The following is a 22,624-nucleotide window of genomic DNA, read 5'->3' as shown; positions in this document are numbered from 1 at the left end:
CGGCAATACTCCCAGCTTGACTCATCACTTAGTTTTATTTCTAGGGGTATAAATTTATATGAGCCCCACATTGCTACATCCTGGGCCATCTCCAGTTATCCTCTTCTACACCTGGCCACTGGAGCCAGATGGCTCCGGAGGAGAAAGTGAGGCTGGTGTCTTTGCATAGCCCTCCCTCACTTAAATCCAATTCACTTGCAAGTCATGACGTCATCTTCCTGATGTCATGGTCCTCTTCGAGAACAAAGGACAAATCACACACACACACACACACACACACACACACACACACACAACCTTGAGGTGGGTAGTAGTTGAAATAAGACAGTAACGAAAAAGGACACCCAAGACAGGCAATGAGCGTTTGTATTACCACAGTAACAGCGTTAATGGGAAGCAGGGGACAGGTGTGAGAAAATTTGTAGAAATAGAATTAACAGGACATGGCTATTCAATGGACAAATTAGATGTTAGGGTGAGTGAGAGAGAGAAGAATCAGAGATGACAGATTACAAGCCTCCGTAACTGGGAGGATTAAAAGAAATAAAGAAACTTGGAGGAGTAGGTTCAGGAGGAGGAAGATGATGAATTCAGTTTTGGATATGTGAGTTTGAGGAGCCAGTGGGACATTTAGATCAGAATTTCTTAACTGGGGCTCTATAGAGAGATTTCAGAGGGAGGGAGGAGGTCTGTGGATATGAAAAGGAAAAAAAATCCCATCTTTATCTTTACTAACCTTTGGTTTCTTTTATAATCCTATTTATTTTATGCATTTAAAAACACTATTCTGAGAAGGGTGTCATCAGATTGCCAAAGGGGTCTAGGATACAAAAAAGGTTAAGAACCCTTAGCAAGATAGTGCTATCCAGTAAAGTAAGCAGCTGGAGTTAAGTCTAAAGACCTGAGTTTAAACGTTTTTTCAAAAATTAATTTTATAGATTTCTTGCTATTTTAAACTTGACTAACGCCAGCAAATGTAAGTATTTCCATATACAAAGAACAGAGGATGAGGATTGTTCCTGAAAGCTGCAATCTCCATTCAGGAGAGCTTGAGGAGGCAGCATTTGACTTGGGGGTCAGGAAGTCACAAGTTCAAATACAGCCTAGGACACTAACTTTATGACCCTGGACAAGTCACTTTATCGCTCTTCTGCCTCAATTTGGATATAACATCACCTACCTTAGTCAACAAACATTTAAGTCCCTGTAGTGTTCCCTCCAATCAGGGAGCAGTGGCTATTGCTGAGCTGATGTGATTTTGAAGGACAATGGGGGGACGAAGCAGAACTCGCAAGGTTGTTGCGAGGATAAAATGAGCTAACATTTTGTAAAGTGCTTTGCAAACTTTAAATAAATAAATATATAATAAAATATGAATACTAGCTATATTGTTTTATCTTAACTATAGAATACATCGAGCAGGTTAGCTCCCAATCTAGTCTGTTCGTCCCAGTTTCGGGATTCAGATCTCCACTCTGCTACATACAAACTGTTTGACTTTGGGCTAATTGATTCACTTCTCTAGACTTTCCGCATCCATAAAAAGTGGAGTTTGTCTAAATGATCTCTAAGGTCCCCCTTGGCTTTAAATCCACTGTGAACCTAAGCACTGGTCTCTAAAGTGTGAAAAGCTTAGGAAATTTAGCTTCAAAAAAGTAGGCTACTTCTTTCCTAGCGATGGGGATCAGAATATCATGGAACTAGGCAGGGGCTACAGGATGTTAGGAGAGATGAGCCGAGAAAATGTGCCCTCTCTGAGCAGCCGCCTCTGGAGAAGCACCTGTACAGCTGAAGCTACGGCAGCTTCAGCTAAGAACCAGCACCTGGGCTAGTCTTCACGCTAGCTCTCTCCAACTTGCGCATGCGCAAGACCAGCCTTCTTTTTCCAGAGTAGGAAGAGTTCAAGTATGGAACTCAAGGATAAGGAAGGGGGGAAGGGGCCGATGTCTCTTCTGCCTCCTTTTACTGGGAGAACGACACCTAAGGATTTTTCTTTCACACAGAAATAGGAAGTGTTCAGTGCCTCTCTTACACTGGGATTTTGCTGAGGGGAAAAAAAATAAGGACCCACGGACATGGAACGTCTCATTCCTCCCCCCCCGCATCTTGGATCTGTCCGGAGCCGGGACGGAAGCGGAAATGGCTACGGCTGTCAGCATCCCTTTGAGCTGACTATGGAGGGGTTGTGTCAGCAGCCGCAGGAGGCCAAATCCGAGGTGAGGCCGGGGCTGGGAGGGAGCCGGGCGGGAATCGAGGAGGCTCTGTAATCCGGACTGATTATTTCTAAACTATTTCTTGTTTCCTTTGCAGGTCACTAACCAGGTGAGTAGTCTCTCTGGCCCCTCCCACTTCGGCACTTCCCCTCATAGCCCCGCCTTCTCTCCTCCCTGTCTCCGCCCCTCCCGCCCCGCTCCGCCCCTCTTGGAGTCTGGTTCTTCTTGTCTGAGGCCTCTCTCTGACGACAGAGCTTGGTAAATGCCTTGCTGTTCCTGGCCCTCGGTACTCTTATCTCCCGCCTACGTGTGTTTGCCTGAGCTGTGCTCCATAAACCTCCCCAACCTCCGCTCTGGCTTCCTCCAAGTCTTAAACCACATCCCTTTCTCCGGGCCCCCACCCCACCTTTATTATGCATGAGGCCTTTCCCACTTTCACCCTAACCCCACTTCCTAGGGCCTGCCTTGTGAAATCCTCTTCCATCTACTCTGTGTGTGTCTTGGATGTCCAAAGTTATTTAGATATTGTCTCCTCTAGTAGAATATGCACTTCTCGAGGGCAGGGACCGTGTTTTGTCTTTCTTTGCACCCTGAAAGCTTGGCACAGGGTCTGGCATAAGAACACTTAGTAAGTGCTTGTTGATTGACTGCCAGTGAGGGACCTCTGTGATATGTCTTCCACTATACCCGCCTTAATGTGTAGATAGTCTCTGTCATTTCAATTCATAATCTCCGCCCTCATTTAGAATTTTACTCTGATTAAAATTCCCCCCTAGGCCCCCCCCCACACCCATGTTCTCAGTGTATAGTGCTTCCTTTAATACTGTTGGGCTATTTCTAATAACCTATTGGATTCCAGAATGTGAAATCTGAAGTAAAATTGAACTCTCTATACTCTAGGTAATGCAAATTTTATTTCCTTGTACTGCTGTGTTTTGGAATTACTTGACCTGTGGTCATAATCTTTTATACGTGGCATTATTTATTTTTTAAACTTTTAAATGGCATACACCGGTGGGTTTTTTTTTAATGTGTTTGAGTCTTGATCTTAAGTAGCTTTTAATTTTCTGTGCACAGATCATAGGCTAACAGGATATACAACTGGAAGGAACCTTGAAGACCATTTAGTTCATCTGTCTCCTTTTACATAGGAAGAAATTACCTGCTTCTTTTAGTATGTAAGACTGGAAAGTAACTTGTCCTTCCTTGTCCGTTTAGCAGAATTTCTACTATTTATTGACTGTTCTTCTTGCTTCCTGTCAACAGAACACAGTTGTTTGTTTTTTTTTCTCTACCTCTATTGTTTCATTTTAATATGAGACCTATATGAAAGCAAGACTTGGAACAGAACAAGTGATTTTTCTTATGCCTTTGATGTCCTTATCTCACATCCTAGTAAGACTAAGAGTTCCATGGAACCTAGTCAGTTTCTTTCTTACGTAGTAATGTGCCCCATTTTGTCTTAGAAGGCTACATATGAAAATAAATTCATGAGTTCTGGTGGGTCCTGCCAAACTCTGAAGTCATCAGATACAGGCCCACTAATAGATCATGTCTGTTCCCTAAGGGACTAACCTAGCTAAATTCACAGAAGCTAGTCACAAGAAGGTCCCCCATTCTGAAAGCAAATGTGAAAGAAAGATGATGAAAATATTCGAATTCACCAAACTCCTTACAGTGTCTACATGTTTGAGGCCTGTTTATCTGCCAGCACTAAATTTGTAGTAACTAGACTGTTTGAATCTCAGCTCTGCTGCTATCAATGTGATCATTTCTGAACCTTAGTTTCTTCATAAAATGAAGGTACTAGATAAGATGACGTCAGGATCATTTAGCTCTTTTGGGGGCCCTGTCGCATGGGAAGAATTTCAGGAATATTGGCCGTCTGTTCTACCCTATTGTCGTATCCTTTGCTTTTATAAATTATTAAAGATTGACTATATTTGGATAGCATCCGGAAATTTGCATTTAATAGACATTCTGTTCTCCATTTTTTCACACCTACTATTTAATTTCGCGTTAATCTTCCTTTCAGAAGCGCATCCCAGTCACCTATTACTTGTTTCTGGGTAGTGGATGCTGAGGAAATTCCATTTGCCCTACATATTTAGCATATCTATTATTTTTTTAATTATATAGTATTTTAAAGGCAGATGTATTATTTATACCATTTCCCCTCTTCTAGATTAAAAATGAGTAGAAATTAGACTTTTAGGTTCTAAGGTCCTTTCTGAAGAAGAAAATTTACTTCTAAAATGACTGTTTCAATGGGCAGAACTGCCATTTATTGTGACAGTGCAAAAACTAGGTGATTTTATAGAGCATCTTTAATACCTAGATCCATTTACTAATACTGTGATAGCACGTAATTGCTATTCAATACTATTAAGCAGCTAGTTTTCATTTTATTATTTTTTCTAAATATAGCTTATAGAAATAAAGGAGCCTCCAAGGATATATGTTTTTAAATAACAATGTAGAATAGTTAAAAGGAGCACCATTCTTGGAGTCAGAAGAGCTCATTTTAAGTCCTAATAGTAGTAATCAGTTAATAAATAAGTGAGTATTTATCAGTTATCTACCATGTGCCAAGCATTGCCAGGTTCTAGGCATACAGCTATAAAAAATGAAATCATCCCTGCCCCCAGCAATCCTACATTTATCCTCTCTGTGCTTCAGTCTCTTCAGTTATAAGATGGCAATGATAATACTTGCAGAAAAGTGCTTTGTAAACATTAGAGCACTATCTAAATTTAAACTAGTAAATAAGTAATTACATTAACATTGATTTGATTAGGTTCACAAAGTGGAATCGGTACCGGTATGTTGGCAAGATTTTAAGGTAATAAGCATTTGCACTACAAATTAATTTTCATCATTTCTCTGTTGTGAAAATGAATGTTTTGTTTCAGGGATCTGTGATTTCTTCTGTGGAGTGGACCACTTTAGGATGTTTTCAAGTCACAGTTGAATGAGCACTTACAGATGGAATTCCTCTTCAGGAGTGAGTTGGGCTATGTGACTTTTGAGGTCCCTTCCATCCCTAAGCTCTCTCTGGATACGCCTTCTACTGATACATATCAGAGCCTCTTCAGCTTTAGAAGATAGACTGAGGAAATTGCTTTACCCCCTAAAAACTACCTTGAATGCTGGTTCACTTTCCTGGTGATGAGTCTCTCCAAAATTAGCTAGACAGTTTCTTGAGTAACAGATATGGAGCCTGTCCCTGGGCCTGCCAATACTCAGGGTCTTTTCTAGGTTGGTAGGACCTCCCAGAACTTGTATTTCACTGATAGAACTTTAAAAAAATTCAAAGTCACTTCCACATTACAGTAAGGTATCTGATTAAGACTTTAGAAAAGGCTGCAAATTTAATTTTTCTAATCAGTTACATTTTTGATTTGGCTGCATGGTCTTAAAGGTTATATCCAGAGCCAGTAAGTACTAGAATGCTTGCCAAAGATGGTAGCAGATTCAAATTTCCGTGGCACATGGGCTGATGGTTACCGTACACCTCTTTTGACTGTCAGTCACCCCTATATCATTAAGTTTTCAGCTCTTGGTCCAGAGCCCATTCCCACTATACTATGCAACTTTCCTTAGGTAATAGAATAGCTTTAGGCAATAGTTTACTTTGTCCTCTTTATCAAACATGTTTCTATAGAGAAATATTGGTTGTAGAAAAGTTGGCTGAGTCTCATTATAATAGTAGTTCCCCCTTCTGTGGTGCTTTAAAGTTTACGAAGCACTTTGCTCACAACAATCCTGTGTGTTAAGTGTAGTATAAGTATTATTCCTGTTTCTGAAATGAGAAACTGATTCAGGGGATATAAGTTGCTTATGGTTGCATACCTGGGATTTAATGAAACCCAGGTCACCTGAATCTAAATTCAGTGTTCTTTCTGTTATAATAGTTCCATCTGACTATGTGTCTTTTGAATTTTGTCTAATACCTTTTTGCCCGTGGCTCCAAATTGTGAAGTACTGGTTTAAATTTCTTTGTAATCATTGGAGCAGTGGTAGCTTGAGCTTGCTAACATTGATAATACATGAATACAAGAATAATAGCCAGTTTCTTGGAATGCCACTAACCATTTCCACAAGTTATAAAATATTGTTATCAGAGCTAATACTAGTTACATAATGCAATCATCTTTTGCTTGGTTGTATTTATCAAGTAAGATAATATTTGTAAAGTGCTTAGTGCAGTGCCTGGCACATAGTAGGTGTTAGATAAATGCTTATTCCCTTCCCATTTGTGATTTTGAAACTTCTGTAGTTCACAACTTATGTTTTTAATATTATAAAATTTTCAGAGATCATGTAATAATAAGGTTGTTGAGTAAATGGGTCTTTCATCTTTGTGTACAGTGAATATCCCCAGAGTTCCAAGTTGAGTACAAAAAGGAACTTGTTCTCTTTACCATTGTCGAATCATGAATATGGCTTCAAATTCTTCAAGCTATGTAGCACTTAAATCATATATGCAGACATATTTTTGCTATTGAAGCTTCAGATTTTGGACACCAATAGTGAAATACTGAGCTCCTTTACAAAAACATCTTTGAGTGATATCTTCCAGTCGTTTCTGCCCCATCCTTGTGCCCTCAAATTCCTCCTGCTAAGGCTGTTTCTGCCTAAGCCACTGATGAACTCAGATTCCCAGGGTGAGTGGGAGGGGATCAAGTCTGGTATTGGTGCAATTTTTTTATTGTGCCCCAGCAATGCTTCATGAAATCACAACTAGAACCTAGATTTTCTTATTCCTTGTGTAGTGCTGTTTCTATTTTCCTACTACCTGTCTATCTTTTTATGTAAAAAGAACCATACAAGTTACACAGAAGGCAATATCAGGGGAGCCTAAAGCAAAAACTACAACTCGTGTCTGACTTTTTAAAAAAATTATTCCTTTTTTCTGGGATTAGAATAGATTCCTCACTTGATATACTTCTAGGCTTCTGTAGTCTGCTTTCCCAGAACTGGAAAAATAGGAATCTACTAAGATGAAGAGTATTTTCTGTTTTTCATTGTCTTTTCCAATTTCTCAGAGTACATTAGAGAGGGGGAAGGAAGTGGATATGAGAAAGAGCCCAGTAAAGGTTCTCTTTCACTGTGGACATGTTGTCTTGTATACAGAGGTATTTTTTTTTCCTGTATTCAAGTACTTAATACTATTTCCTCTCAGCCTTCCTAGTTATTTTTTTCTGTTTTTCGTATCAGTTCATATGTCATCCCTCACTTCTCTGTATTCTCTGACTACAGAGTGTAGATCAGTTGATTGATAGAGCATATATTAAGTACTTAATACGTGTCAAAAACTGTGCTAAGCACTGGGAATACAAACATAAATGAAAATTTACAGCCTCTGCCCTCAAGATGCATTTTCATGGGGAAAGGTAACATATAAATAAATTCTGGAAGAAGGGAGTAGAAGGTAGGGAAGTAACAGAGCAGCCTCAATGTCCCAACAAGATAAGGTGAAAGTCCACCTGTCAAACTCCAGAGTTTTTCCAGGGACAGAGTCTAAGTTTCACATGAGAATAAAGGCATATTCATGATTTCTTATAGCACAGTAATATTTTATTACATTAATGTATGATATCATCTGTTTTAAAATACTGTAGGGTTTGTTTTCAGCACAACTTCCAGCAAAAATTTCATTAGGAATAATTTCAGATATAATTTATTCAGATGTAATGAATTCAGATGTAATTTGGTGGGCTAGTGTTTCTGCAAATGTGTAGCTTTGGTTTTGTGGGTAGCTGCTGGTATTGGTTGTATCACACAGTAAAGCTATCTTTTCTCCTTCTGCTGCTGTATATGAAGAATTTGTTGGGTAAATGAGGCACCTGCTTTTCCTATTGGCTGCAGCCTGTCCTCCTTAATCTATACAGCCTTCGATTATAAATAGGATAATTTTGTCTCATTGTGCTTAGCAGCAGAAATATGATTTAAATGATAACCTGCTTCTTCAATATAGACCTACAGGAGGAGCCATCCATGTGGCTACTTATAGTCCTGGGATGATTCTTCAATGAAGAACCTACCTAGGGGGCAGTTAAATTTAAAAAAAAATAGTTTATTATTGTTATTTTCAGTTAACAGTGATTTTTAAAAATAAATCCGCCCCTCTCACTGCTACCCTGCTCTCTAATAGAGCATTTCTTTAAAAATGAAAACCAAAACTTTCACTGTAATAGTCTGGAGAAACAAGTTCCCACGTTAATCATGTCTAAAAAATATATGTGTGTGTGTGTGTGTGTGTGTGTGTGTGTGGCAAAACAAGTTCCCACATTAACCATGTCTAAAAAATACATATGTGTGTGTGTGTGTACATATATATGCACACACATTAATGCATTTTAAGTTTCTCACCTATCTGGCTTTTTTCGTCTTCATTCTCTTGGACTTGTGACTTATCATTACATTAATCACAATTCTAAAGCCTTCCAAAGCTATTTTTCTCTCCAGTGTTGTCATTTTATAAATTTTTCCAGTTTGTATCAATTAATAAAGGTTTTCTCTGAAATTGTCCATTTCATAATTTCTTTTCACACAGTGATATCCCATTACATTAATATACCACAATTTGTTTAGCCATTCCCCAATAGAAGTATACCCTCTCACTTTGCAGTTTGGGGCTATCACACAAGAGTTTCTATGAATAATCTATGAATATAGATCCTTTTACTCTTCTTTGATTCTTAAGGATATAAGATTGTTGGGTCATAGGTAATACCCAGTTTGGTAACTGTAGACATAGTTCCTAATTAATTGCATTCCAGAATGGCTGGACCAGTTTACAAACTACACTAACAGGGCACTAGGGTGGCCATCTTCCCACAGCCCCTTCAATATTTGTCATTTTTTTCTTTTGTCATCTTTGCCATTGTGGACTTTCGCAGTTACTTTAATATTCACATATCTCTGTTGGTGATTTAGAACATTTTTAATATGATGATTCATAGCTTGAGTATCCTCCTTTGAAACTACCTATTCATATCCTTTGATCATTTATGTCTTGGGAAATGGCTCTTAGGCTTATACATTTAAATCAGTTCCTTTTTTATCTTGAAAATGAGACCTTTATCAGAGAAACTTGTTATAATTTTTTCCCAGTTACATGTTTTATTTTAATTTTTAGTGCATTAAATTTGTTTGCAAAAATATTTTATATCGTCAAAATTGTATTTTTCACCTTGTATGATCCTATCACTTGTTTCTTCATGACCTCTTTTCCTATCCATAGATCTGAAAGGGAATTTCTTCCTTACTCCTCTAATTTGTTTATGATGTTTCCTCTAAATATAGCTCATGTATCTATTTGGAGCTGATATCTTGGCATATAATGTGAGTTGTTGATGCAACCAGTTAACTTACCATCCATGTGACTTAAGAGCCAGAATAATAAAGTAGAAAGTATTATATGTGGAGTCAGGATCTGGGTTTAAATCCTGGCCCTACCACTTACTACTTCTATGATCTTTGATTTGTTGTTTAACATCTCTGGACCTCAGTTTCTCCATCTGTAATATGAAAGGATTACACTACATGACCTAAGGTTTCTTCCAGCTCTCAGTCTCCAATCCTGATCGTATAAACTTTGACATCAGTCATTTCCATTCATACCCTAGTTCAGCCCTTATTCCCTGAAGTCAGGACTATTAGTATAGTCTTCAAACTGGTCTTCATGTCTCAAGTCTTGTCTTCCTTCAATGTATTTATTTATAAAGTACTTTACAAACTTTAAAGTCATGCTTTATGAATGTTAGCTGATATTTTTGTCCTGTACATTGCTACCAAGTTAATCTTCCCCAAACACTGCTTTCATAATGTCATTCCCAGGATAAAAAACTGAGTTCATTTTTGTCCAGTTCAATGTGTCTCTGTTGCCAAATGGTGAAAGAGCTTCTTAGAATTGCATTTAATGTGTTTTACAATATGGCCCCAACTTGTATCCCAGCTAGGGAAGGACTGAAACATGTCAACGATGAAAGTGTATAGAAACCCATTTGGATAGGTAAAGGTTCAACCCAGAAAATCATTAGTTGATCAGGGAGCAAGATATAGGACATGGTAAGGAGTCAATTGTCTGACTCAATCTATATCTCCAAAAATTTGTGGCAACTCTGAATTCCTAACCCTACCTGAACTCCTGCACTGACTTGTTGGTCTAGTCATGATCCAAGGTTGAAAGCTACTGTATCCCCTCCTAATTTAACCACAATTATAAGGCTATGGGCTCAAAATGCAGTCCACTTTTCCAACCTTATACTTAAATGAATTCTCCATTTAAGGAAGATTAGTCTGTTTATTTTAAGGCTTGCCGATATGCTTTAAACATTGATACCTCCATGCTTTTACTTATGCCTATCCACATCCCAATCTATCACCACACATACACTTGGAATAGCCTCCTACTTCCTTTCTGTATTTGAATTATGTCAGTTTTTCAAGATCTGGCTTAAGTCTCACTTCATGAAGCCTTTCCTTAACTACATACCCCATGCTAATCTCTTCTCCGAACTATTGGCAGCATTGTGGTATAATGGAAAAGCCACCGACTATGGAGTTCAAGAAGATGGGTTATAATTTTACCTCTGATAGCACTTTTATGACCTTGGGCAAGTCACTTAACTTCACAGGGCTGCAGTTTCCTCATCTGTAAAATGAGAGGGTCAGACTAGATGGCCTCTAAGGTCTCTTCCAGATCTATACCTATTATTCTATAGCATTTGTTGTCTGCATTTCTAATTTGCTACTTTTTCACATTGTATATACTTTTTAATGTGTTATATTAATTATAAGTTCCTTTGGGAGTGTGGGAAGAAGATACATCTTAAACTTTTATCTCCCACAGTGCTTAGCACACTGTCTTCTTTGTAGTAGGTGATCAATAAACATTGGTTGTTTGGTTGTCAGGATCCACTAAATGACTGGGAAAGTCACTTCACCTATGTTCCTGCATCTGTCAAATAATGTCTCTAAAGCCCCCTTATAACTCTAGAGCCTTATGATATAAGCTAATAAAAGAGAATCTGCTCTTTCCAAGAAAACTATCATCATCCTTATCACCAGATCCAGCAATCTCTTTTTGTGTCTTCATCTTCCATGATCGCTGTAGCATTTGACACTGTGGAAGATCGTCATATCCATCTTCCATCTCTGTGACTGTTCCTTCCTTATTTTTTTCTCCCTAGCTCTTTATCTTTCTCCTATTCCCTATTTTTCTCCTATTCCTTAAATGTAGTGGACATTCCCTAAAGTTCTCTCTTAAATCTACTTTTCCTTTTCCACTTTCTCCTTTGAGGATCTCATCCACAACCTGTTGTTTCAATCATCATCTCTTCGAAGGTGGCTTTCTACCCTTAACCTCTACCAATAGTTCTAGTGCTGTATATCTAAATGCTTGTTGGGTAGCTTTAATACTGTAGTTAACTATCCTTTTTCTGATTAAATGATAAGTTCATTGAGTACAGATCGTAAGTCCCATCTTTTTTTATCTCTACTGCCATGAACATAATAGATCAATTGTTATTTGAATTGAATGTTTAAGAGACTATCCCTAAACTTTTGGTGTCAATATTGTCGTCAGCAACTACCACAGCTCACGTGTGTTATGTTCTTGGTGCCAGTTCATGCAACAAATATTTAGTGAACATCTGCTTTCTATGTGGAAGGCATTATGCAAGGTGCTGTGGACGTGCAGAGAAAAACAGTCCCAGCCCTTATGGAGCTTAAAATACTGTAATTAAGGTAAGCCATAGCTATAAATAATTGTATTACAACATGTAACAGGAATATATAATGGGAGGTAGAGTGCTTTCTTAGTTTGGTACTTGAGGATGACAGTATGATCATTGTTCTAACAAGTGTGACACCTCTAATGTTCTTTTTTTTCTTAAGTTCATATAAACCTCAATGGGTTAGACTTGGCGTAGGACCCAGGACTTCAGCAGTGGCTTTGACCCAAATTGTCTCAGAGACAAGCAGGGGCAGCTGCTGCACTGAATCCTCCCACATCTTTCTTCCCAGAAAAGGCCTTCTCCTTCCTTTTATGCAGAAATAGTGCTTATCCATCAAGCAAGGAGAGCGATTTGCCTCAGTCACATAAAAGCCTATCTGGACAAATCCAAGAATAAGAGCTATAGTTTACTTTGGCCTGCTGTAAATGATGGGTATATTGAACTATCATTGACAGAAATTTGATAAAGAATGAGCCTTTCTCTATGGAGAGAATTCAGAACTATATTCTGTTTCCCATTGTAAGGCCTGAGTGGGAGGAAGGAAGCACTTGGGCTCAAGTGGCACTAATGTACATTAGCAAAATTAAAGCTCAAATTAGGGAAATTAGCAAGGCTATTCCTTTCTCCCACCTCAGTTACTAATCCGTTGAATAAAGGCTTTTGTATGTGTTTTGTTGCTCTGTGTAATTTTGATGACATGTTGTCAAAGAATCCCAACTCTGCCATCATCTCATTGCATCTCTTAGATAAGTCACTTCTATTCTGGGGAACTCAGTGTGTTCAACTGTAAAATGAAGGGATTGGGCTAGATAACCACTAAGGTTCCCTCTAGCTCTAAAAATGCCAGTGATTCTTCCCTATGTTTCTCATCACCTCTCTCTAGGTGTTTAGTTTGATTTGAACACCATTCTCTTTTGCAATAAATTAAGGAGATAAAAAGCTTCATAAGGAGTAAGTTCTTTGAAATGACAATTCTGCATTTTGGGCTTATAAACCGAATTTAAAATTTTTCCTAGATAAAAAAGGGAGAATTATTCTTGAGTATAAATGTTAAGTTTATTCATTGTCTAATTTTTCCTTGTTATCTTTATAAATATTGAGTTGAAACCAAAGGTTGATGTGGGAGAAATAGAATTTAAGAAGCTTTGTGTATTCAAAACAGTCTTGTTGATGCTATGTACTTGTTTTTGTTACAGCTTCTAGATCTTCAGTGGAAAATGGGTATGGCGGTGAGCTCAGACAGTTGCAGGTCTCTTAAGTCTCCTTTTGTTGCAGTGACGCTAAAACTGGCAGATCAGTCAGGCCAGATTACGAACAAGTCATTTGAAATGACAATTCCACAATTTCAGGTTTGTCACTGAATTAATTTGAATTTTCTTCTGGAACATTTTTGCTTTAAAAAGCACAGGGTTTTGTTTGTTTTTTTTTTTTTTAGTTAAAAAGGACGCATTGTCCTTGTTTTAAAATATGTAAATGTTTATTATTTTAAAGTATTAATTGAAATATCTTTAATTTACCAATCCGCAGAATCTAAAACATTTTTTATCTAGAGATTTGGCAAAATATATTTACTTTTATATCTTAATTGAACTCTAACGTCTGGCTGAAATTTCAAAAATTTTCATCTTTTATGGATATATTTAACCAATATTCATTTTTTTGTGTTGGACCAAAAATTGAATTTCCTCCTAGACTATCTACAGGAAGTCTAAGCATAATTCAATTTAGCCTCAGATTGTACTGACTTGACATTTTTCTGACAGAGCCTGCTCCTATTCGAAGCATCAAAATCTGAGTGATTATATCAGCTAGATACTTCTGTAAATCCTCTCTTTGTATCTGGAGACACACTTTCAAAAAATGCCCCTCAACCTTTAACTACTTTTGTGGCTTCATTTTTTATTTACCACTAGTCTTTAAGATTTAATTTCTAAAAATCCATTTGGTGAAAACAAAGATCATATCCCAGCAACATTTTTATGTTTTTGTAAATATGTCAGGAATTCTAAGCAAAACAATTGTAATCACTCAAGTGAAGAATGAGTACCTACTTTACAAACCAAACTATAAAAATGATTTCCAAGGTTTATTTTCAAGAACAAATTTTCACATACTCTCCAATGCCACTTTAATTACTTCACATTTTTAATGGTATGGCTTTATCTTAGAGTCCCATTTCAAAACAAAAAAATCTAGTCAAAAATATATTATTATTAATACTGACTTCTTAAAAAAGGACTCATCCTTGAAGTGAAATTGTAAACTGTTCTTTTGTCTATCCTTAAATTCAAGTTTAGGTTAAATCTCTTCAGAAAATATAATTTTAACATGTTATCAAACTATCTAGGCAAGCAGAACTCCCTACCTAAATTTCAGATTTAGCCTAACAATGTATTGTTATATAAATTTAAATCTATATTGAACTTTTACATTTTAACAAACTCCAGTTATATTTGACAAAACAACTTGAATATGAATACAAATTGAACATCATTTTCTCTTTGTTTTTTCTTCCAGTATTTCTTCAAGCAATTCAAAGAAATGGCTGCTGTTATTGAAACTGTGTAAGAACTGCTTACTTTGTTGCAAAGTCTGTATAACTTTTGTAAGATAGCATGTGTCTCTTGATGTAAATACAATTGCATAGTGATTAAATGCTGTTTGTTAAATGAAGATATAATTTCTTTGTCATTTTCATAGGGTGAGATAGTACTGTTATTTTAGTCTTTATTCATGTGTCAGACTGCTCTAGAATCTCATATCATCTAAATAAATATGGTGTTGAGAATTACAAATAACTTGACAAAACAAAGAAAGCTTAAATAAGGAAGTTCAAAAGAACATGCAGTAATTTGTAGGATTAGTGGAACAGTTGGTGGCATAAGAGGGGATAGATAAAATTAACTTATTAAAGAAGTTCAGGTTCAAAAAGTAGTGTGATCAGAATATAAATCTATGAAGCTATCAATATATTAGAAACTGGACAGAACTATTCTTGTGTGGTGGCACAAGCAGAGAGAAGATGGACTCCTCTATCTAGACCAATCTATGCAAAACATTCTGAGTTCTTCTTTGCGTTAGAGACAGAAAAAGATTTTGATGCATCATCTTACTAGCTAATGTGATCTGAGCAAAGATATGGCATTGGGAGGCTACACAGAAATAACTGCCAGTTTTATAGCAAATTTCAGAAAGTATCTGTGCAAGATTTCAGAGTTAAGAAATGGTATTCTTTTGGAAGTGTTACCCAGCAAGGATATTTGTGTTAAAAATGCTTATAAATGTGTCCCTGTGCCTGAATGAGAGGATTATAGATTTTAGAAATGGAAGAGACTTTTTAGGTCAGCTAGTTCAACCCCCATTTGAGGCCCAGAGAGTTCGTAATTTGCACAGAGTCACATTGATAGGAAGTGAGAGAGACAAAATTTGAACCTAGGTCCTCTGACTCTAAATCCAGGACCCTTTTCACTAGACTACACTACTGTGGTCCATATACCATGAAGATATGTGAACTGAGAGTTAGGAGACTTGGACTCTGATCTCCATTCTCCCACTAAGTTACTTCCTAGGGTAAGTCATTTAATCTCTGTTATCTTTGCTTATTTGTAAAATGAGAGGGTTGGGCCAAATCTCTAAGCTCCCTTCTACCTCTAAAATTTTATAGTCATAGGAAAACCTGAATTACTCTTATGTCAAGTGAACAGTTTTTCTAAACTTAAACTTTATGTGATAGAACAAAGAACCCACATTTATTTCTAGGAATCAAAACTTCAAATTTATTGGTGTTTTCTAAAAGGAGCTTGGTTGTATCATTCTGTTTTCAAATGATAGCATGGAAAACATTTTGTGCTACAGATTTGAAAACATTTGAAATTTAGAGACCTAACCAAAAAAAGCCGTGTGTCTTTTAATGAAAATATTCTTGCATTAAGTTGGTGGTAAAATACTTGGTCCTTCCACCTGAAAAGTGACCCCTGGTAGAATCCAGTCAGATGCTATTTTGCCAGTTCTACCTCCACATTTCTCATGTCCATGGAATTGGTGACATTTGAGTTCAGTCTTGAAGGAGGACAATTTAAATTATTGCAGTTGGGGGTGAGGTGGGGAGAGGAAATCCATTTTGGCTACCTGAGAATGGTGTATACAGCTATGCTGAGATAGAAATCAAGATGAGTTTGGGAATTGTGAATAATTCCAGTTTAACTAGAACTTAGACTATATGTAGGTAAATAGGACAAAATACTACTACAAACCAATTGAATTGTAGGAGACCCTGAATGCCAAGCTAAGCTGTTTATATTTTATTTGGGAGTCATTGAGAAGCTAGTTAGATTTTTGAACAAGGGAATGATGTAATCAGAGTTGTGCATTAGAATCATTTGAATCATCAGACCTCTGAATCAAGAACTATTTCTCTGGCAGGAATATAGTGGGTTGGAAATGGGAGAGACTAGAAACAGGGAGAGCATTTAGGAGACTATTATAGTAGTCCAAGCAAAGGATAACAAGGGCCTGGCCTAGAGTGTTTCAGTAGGAGTGGTAGGGAGCAGCTAGATGCAAGAATGAATTGTAATAACCACAAGAATGCAGCTTCAAAACCAACTTTGACATTAGTCTACATGCTACTACACTACCGAAATTTACCAACTTGGATTCATTAAGAAATTTGGAAATTAAAAGATTTGACCAAGAAAACTATTGCTATAAATTGTATCTCATCTAAGGCAAATGCTGTCATTGAATAAGTTTTTGTGTGTTTCATCTGTCACTCTTAAAAACGTATGTAGTCATAATTCACTTAATGACTTTAGACAAAATTATAGGGGCAGTTAATTCTATAAAACCAATGTTTAAAAAATAATTTTAATTTTCCAAACTTGACAAACACCAAAAAACCAAACATTGTCATATACAAAGAACAAAAAAAGATTGTATACAGAATCATGAATTTCCAGTATGTACGGTTTTTTCATTATGTTTATAATAATATAATGAAATATAATAAATTCAACATGCCAGTTTCAAAGCTGTCCTGCTTATTTGTGTCTCCTTCTGAACTTCCTTCTCTTACCTTGTTGTTACTATATAAATTGTTCTCCTGATTCTGTCCACTTCATTCAGGATCAGTTCATCTGAATCTTCCCAGGTGTCACTGAATCTGTCCCTTTCATCATTTCTTATGGTACAATAATATGATATTACATTCGTGTACCATAATTTGTTCAGCCATTCATCAACCGATAGGCATCCTCTTAATTTCTAGTCCATGCAAACAATATTTATGTCATTGGTTGGTTGGTTGTTGTCCTTCATTCTTGAAGAGGACCAAAATGACATCATTATGCCAGAGTCAAGTTTCAATGTGTCTGACTGGCTAATCAGACCTGTATGAGCTTGAAATGCTCTACCACAGGTGGAGTACAAATAGTCCATGTGAACATTCAGACTGTATTCTCTTTATTTGTGCATCTTATGTTTCCTTTGAGCTCTTTCAATTCTGCTTTGCTCATAGAGCACACCACCTTCTCTGATGTGGGCATGCCATGCTGAGCGATTCTGTGTCAGTGTCTCCCTGTCACATAATCAATTCCAAAGTTCTTAAGAGAGGTCTTTTTAATTTACTTTTTATTTTAGTTTACAACACTCAGTTCCACAAGTTTTTGAGTTCCAAATTTTCTCCTTCTCCCTCTCCTCCTTCCTTCCCCTCAAGACGGCATGTAATCGAATATAGGTTCTACATATACCTTCACATTAAACTAATTTATACAATAGTCGAGCGGTAGAGAATTATAGCCAATGGAATGAATCATGAGAAAGAAGAAACAACCAAAAAAAAAAGAAGGAAAAAAAGAGAAAGCAAACAGTTTGCTTCAATCTGCATTCAGACTCCATAGTTCTTTCTCTGGATGTAGATAGCTTTTTCCATCATGAGTTTTGGAGCTGTCTTTGAACCTTGTATTGCTGAGAAGAGCCAAATCTATGAAAGTTAGTCATCATAGATACCATGTGTCTGTAATCGTGTATAATGTTCTGGTTCTGCTCCCCTCACTCAGCATCAGATCATGTAAGTCTTTTCAGGTTATTATGAAATCCGTCTGCTACTCATTTCTCATAGCACAATAGTATTCCATTACATTCATATGCCACAACTTGTTTAGCCATTCCCCAATTGATGTGCATCCTCTTGATTTCCAATTCTTTGCCAACACAAAAAGAGCTGCTATAAATATTTTTGTACATACAGATCCCTTTCCCACTTGTGTGATTTCTTTGGGATATAGCCCTAGAAGTGGTATGCTGGGTCAAAGGGTATGCACATTTTTATAGCCCTTTGGGCATAGTTCCAAATTGCCCTCCAGAATGGCTGGATCAGTTCACAACTCCACTAACAATGTAACAGTGTTCCTATTTTCTCACATCTTCTCCAGCATTTGTCATTTCCCTGTTTTGTCATGTTAGCCAATCTGACAGGAGAGATGTGGTACCTAAGAGTTGTTTTGATTTGCATTTCTCTAATTTATAGTGATTTAGAGCATATTTTCATGTGACTACAGACATCTTTAATTTCTTCCTCTGAAAACTGCCTATTCATATTCTTTGACCATTTATCAACTGGGGAATGACTTGTATTTCTATAAATTTGACTCAGTTCCTTGTATATTTTAGAGATGAGGCATTTATAAGAGACACTGGTTGTAAAAATTCTTTCCTAATTTTTTGCTTCCCTCCTAATCTTTGTTGCATTGGCTTTGTTTGTATAAAACATTTTCAATTTAACATAATCAAAATTATCCATTTCACATTTCATAATGCTCTCTATCTCTTGTTTGGTCATAAATTCTTCCCTTCTCTATAAATCTGACAGGTAAACTATTCCTTGCTCTCCCAAATGGCTTATAGTATCAGCCTTTGCACCTAAATCATGAACCCATTTTGACTTTATTCTGGTATATGGTGTAAGATATTGGTCTATGCCCAGTTTCTGCCATACTATTTTCCAGTTTTCCCAGAAGTTTTTGTGACATCGTGAATTCTTAACGCAGAAGCTGGACTCTTTGGGTTTATCAAAGAGTAGATTGCTGTAATTGTTGACTACTGTGTCTTGTATACCTGATCTATTCCACTGATCCACCACTCTGTTTCTTACCCAGTACCAAGTAGTTTTGATAACTGCTGCTTTATAGTACAGTTTAATATCTGGTATGGCTAGACACCTTCCCTAGCATTTCTTTTCATTAATTCCCTTGATATTCTAGAACTTTTGTTCTTCCAAATGAATTTTGTTATTATTTTATCCAGCTCTGTAAAATAATTTTTGGTAGTTTGATTGGTATGGCACTGAATAAGTAAATTAATTTAAGTAAAATTGTCATTTTTATTATATTAGTTTGGCCTAACCACAAACAACTGTTGTTTTTTGATTTATTTAGATCTGACTTTATTTGTGTCAACAGCGTTTTGTAATTGTGTTCATATAGTTCCTGGGTTTGTCTTGGCAGGTAGACTCCCAAATATTTTATAGTGTCTACAGTAATTTTAAATGGAATTTCCCTTTCTATCTCATGCCGTTGGGCTTTGTTAGAAATGTATAGGAATGCCAAGGATTTACATGGGTTTATTTTATATCCTGCAACTTTGCTAAAATTATTTATTATTTCAAGTAGTTTTTTACTTTAAAGAGAGGTCTTGAGAGTGACCTTGTATCACTTCTTCTGATCACCATGTGAATGCTTGCCCTGTGTGAGTTCTCCATAAAATAGTCTTTTTGATAAGCATATGTTTTGCATTTGAACAATGTGGCCAGCCCATTAGAGTTGCATTCTCTGAAGCAGGGTTTGAATGCTTGGCAGTTTAGTTTGAGTAAGGACTTCATTGTCTGGTACCTCATCCTGCCAGGTGATCTTCAGAATCTTCCTAAGACAATTCAAATGGAAAGGATTCAGTTTCCTGGCATGGCACTGGTAGACTGTACAGGTTTGGCAGGCATACAACAATGAGGTCAGCACCACAGCTCTGTAGACCTTCAGTTTAGTAATCAGTCTAATACCTCTTCTCTCCCATACTTTCCCTTGGAGCCTCCCAAACACTGAACTAGCTCTGACAATGCGTGCGTCAACCTTATTATCAATGTGTACATCCCTGGAAAGTACACTACCATCCACCATCCACTCATCCACAGCATTCAAAACTTCTCCATTTGCTGTAACTTATGGTTCCATGTTTGGATGGTGTAGTGGTGGCTGATGGAGCACCTGTGTTTTCTTGGTGTTAATTGTTAGGCCAAAATTAGCACAAGCAGCAGAAAATTGATCCATACTTTGATGCATCTCAGCTTCAGAGGCTGCGTTGAGGGCATAATCATCTGCAAACAGAAAATCATGCATCAGCACTCCCTCCGCTTTGGTCTTGGCTCATAGCCTTTTCAAGTTGAGGAATTTACCATCAAGCTGACCTTGATGCCATGTTCATCCTCATTGAAAGCATTTGACAACATGGCTGAAAACATCATGCTAAAAAGCATGGGAGCAAGCACATGGCATTGTTTTACTCAGTTGATGACTGGGAAGACAAGAGAGCATTGTCCAGGTTGAGGGTAACCAAGGGGTCTCAAACCCACTGGTGAGTTGGTGGGGGCAGTGTCTACCCCAAATATGTCAAGACTTCCCCTGGTGGGATGAGTGGATGAGAACAACTTGTTCCAATGGCCAAGAAAGCAGCTGAAGCAGGTGCTGTGGAGCACTTACAGCTTGGTTAGACACTGAAGATGCTAAGGTCATCCACTGCATGTTGAGCCATCACCAGTCATCTTCATTCTGCCCCGCCACTGATGTGATGACTCTGGAGGAGAATGCGGTTGACGACTTCGTGCAGCTCTGCTTCACTTAATTCGCACGAATCAAAAGACATCACCAATAAAATTTTATCATTATACCTAAAGTCCTGTGGTGACAGGCAAGTGACAAAGCAGCAGGTGTGGCTACAGTGGGATCTGTAGTCACAATCCTGCACACAGGCAGCCCAGACCATAGGATCGTTCTCACTGGAAGCAGCAGTGGGATTCAGCAGCCTCCTGGGTGTCTGAGCAGTCTGATCTCACTGCTCACTTCCTGGTGTGAGGAAAGGGCTAGAAAAGGTTCCCTAAAAATTGTCTGCTTACCAAACCCTGGCTTGATTATCGCCCCAGGCAGGGAATTGGGATTCTCTGCCCGTCAAAACACAAAAAAATGTACAAAAACAGCTGCAAAGACATTTCCACTCACCATTGGCACATGGCATGTGCACACACTTATAGACAACACAAAATCCAGTAGACCTGAAAGACAAACAGCTCTTGTTGCAAGAGAACTCAACCCTCATCACATCCAAATGGCAGCCCGAATGAAACAAGGCTGGCAAATGAAGGCCGGCTCACTGAAGTCGGAGCTGGATACACATTTTTCTGGAGTGGCTGCAGTGAAGGGGAGTGCCGTGAACCTGGCACAGGTTTCACAATCAGAACTAATCTAGTCCACAAGCTTGTATGCCTGCCAAAAGGAACGAACGACACACTCATGACAATGCAATTGTAACTTTCAGGGAAACGTCACGCCACCATCATTAGCAACTATGCTCCCACCATGATGAACCCTGATGAGTCAAAGTAAAATTTTATGAAGACCTGGAGACCTTATCATTTATTTCAATCTATAGCAAGAGATAATATTTGTAAAGCACTTAGCGCAATACCTGGCACGTTGTAGGCCCTTAATAAATACCTGTCATTCCCCAATCCCCCAATTTGGAGGCTGATGCTCAGGAGAGTAAATCCTATACTGGGTCTTCGATGTTAGCTTGGGTCATTTCTGGTTATCCAGTTTGTAGGTTGGGTGATTAGTTGAATGATGGTTACATTGGAATTTATATTAATGTAATTTTGAATGATGTTGATCAGAGCAGCTTGTATAGCATGTGACCATATTTCAAAGATACTACTGCCTATAGGGAAATTATTGAAAGGTAATGAATTACACATCTTGGTCAAACTGAATTTGATTTGCATTATTTTGGACTACAAATACATTAGCAGAATATCATTTTTCAGTCCTCAGGGGGTTATTTTCATATATATATATATATACATATATATATACACATATATTATACATATATATTATAATACCATCACGTAAATTATTATCTATAAGGCTCTTTGCAAAGCTTGAGATGCTATTTAAATGTTACCTATTCTTATTAAAAACTAGTGATTTCCATATTCTGAAATTCATGAGGGAAAGGTATTTAAATTCTCTGTTATGCTTACTATAGTCCCATAAAGTATAAAAAAACAAAATATGTATGGGCAATATTCATCCAAATGTGGGGAATCTTTAAAGGAAAAAAGTTTAGTATGCATAACGAAAGAAATATTTGATATAAATTTGGCGGGAGGGGGATGCATCCATGTAGAAAGAGTTTCACTTTCATATCTGTGATCATCTAGGGAGTGGATCTGAGAAATTGAAAAAAAAAGAATTCAGTGCTATTATTTAGTCCCATTTCCACCAACTGTGGATTTCAAGAGGGAGAAAAGAGATGACTGAATGTAATTTAGTGGAGGGAATTAAAAGCAAGACTTTTTTCCTCCTCCCAAGACATAATATTAACTAGTATTTACATGATACTTAA

At 37.4% G+C, this 22,624-nt stretch overlaps 1 protein-coding gene across 4 annotated transcripts; it reads left to right on the top strand.

Moving 5' to 3' along the window:
- Window positions 1-2,135: 2,135 nt before the first annotated feature.
- Window positions 2,136-16,981, top strand: COMMD6 (COMM domain containing 6). Of its 4 annotated transcripts, XM_036756501.1 has the most exons (5): window positions 2,148-2,216; window positions 2,311-2,322; window positions 5,126-5,217; window positions 13,156-13,308; window positions 14,477-16,981. In XM_036756501.1, exons 3-5 carry the CDS (start codon window positions 5,185-5,187, stop codon window positions 14,525-14,527), a joined length of 237 nt encoding a protein of 78 aa, XP_036612396.1. In that variant the 5' UTR covers window positions 2,148-2,216; window positions 2,311-2,322; window positions 5,126-5,184; the 3' UTR covers window positions 14,528-16,981. The 4 variants fall into 4 exon arrangements, with proteins under 4 accessions (XP_036612395.1, XP_036612396.1, XP_036612398.1 ...); XM_036756500.1 differs by lacking the exon at window positions 5,126-5,217 and having other exon boundaries at window positions 2,136-2,216; XM_036756502.1 differs by lacking the exons at window positions 2,148-2,216; window positions 2,311-2,322 and adding an exon at window positions 2,437-2,471.
- Window positions 16,982-22,624: the final 5,643 nt, after the last annotated feature.

Source organism: Trichosurus vulpecula, chromosome 4 (genome assembly GCF_011100635.1).
Source record: "Trichosurus vulpecula isolate mTriVul1 chromosome 4, mTriVul1.pri, whole genome shotgun sequence".
NCBI classification, from domain to species: Eukaryota; Metazoa; Chordata; class Mammalia; order Diprotodontia; family Phalangeridae; genus Trichosurus; species Trichosurus vulpecula.
Note: the sequence above shows the minus strand (reverse complement) of the source record. Positions and strands in the feature narration are given on the sequence as shown.

Coding starts and splice junctions, on each gene's coding strand:
- COMMD6 (XM_036756500.1), top strand. CDS start 2,175: ATGGAGGGGTTGTGTCAGCAGCCGCAGGAGGCCAAATCCGAG. Junction 13,309..14,476: donor TGACAATTCCACAATTTCAG/GTTTGTCACTGA, acceptor TTTTTCTTCCAG/TATTTCTTCAAGCAATTCAA.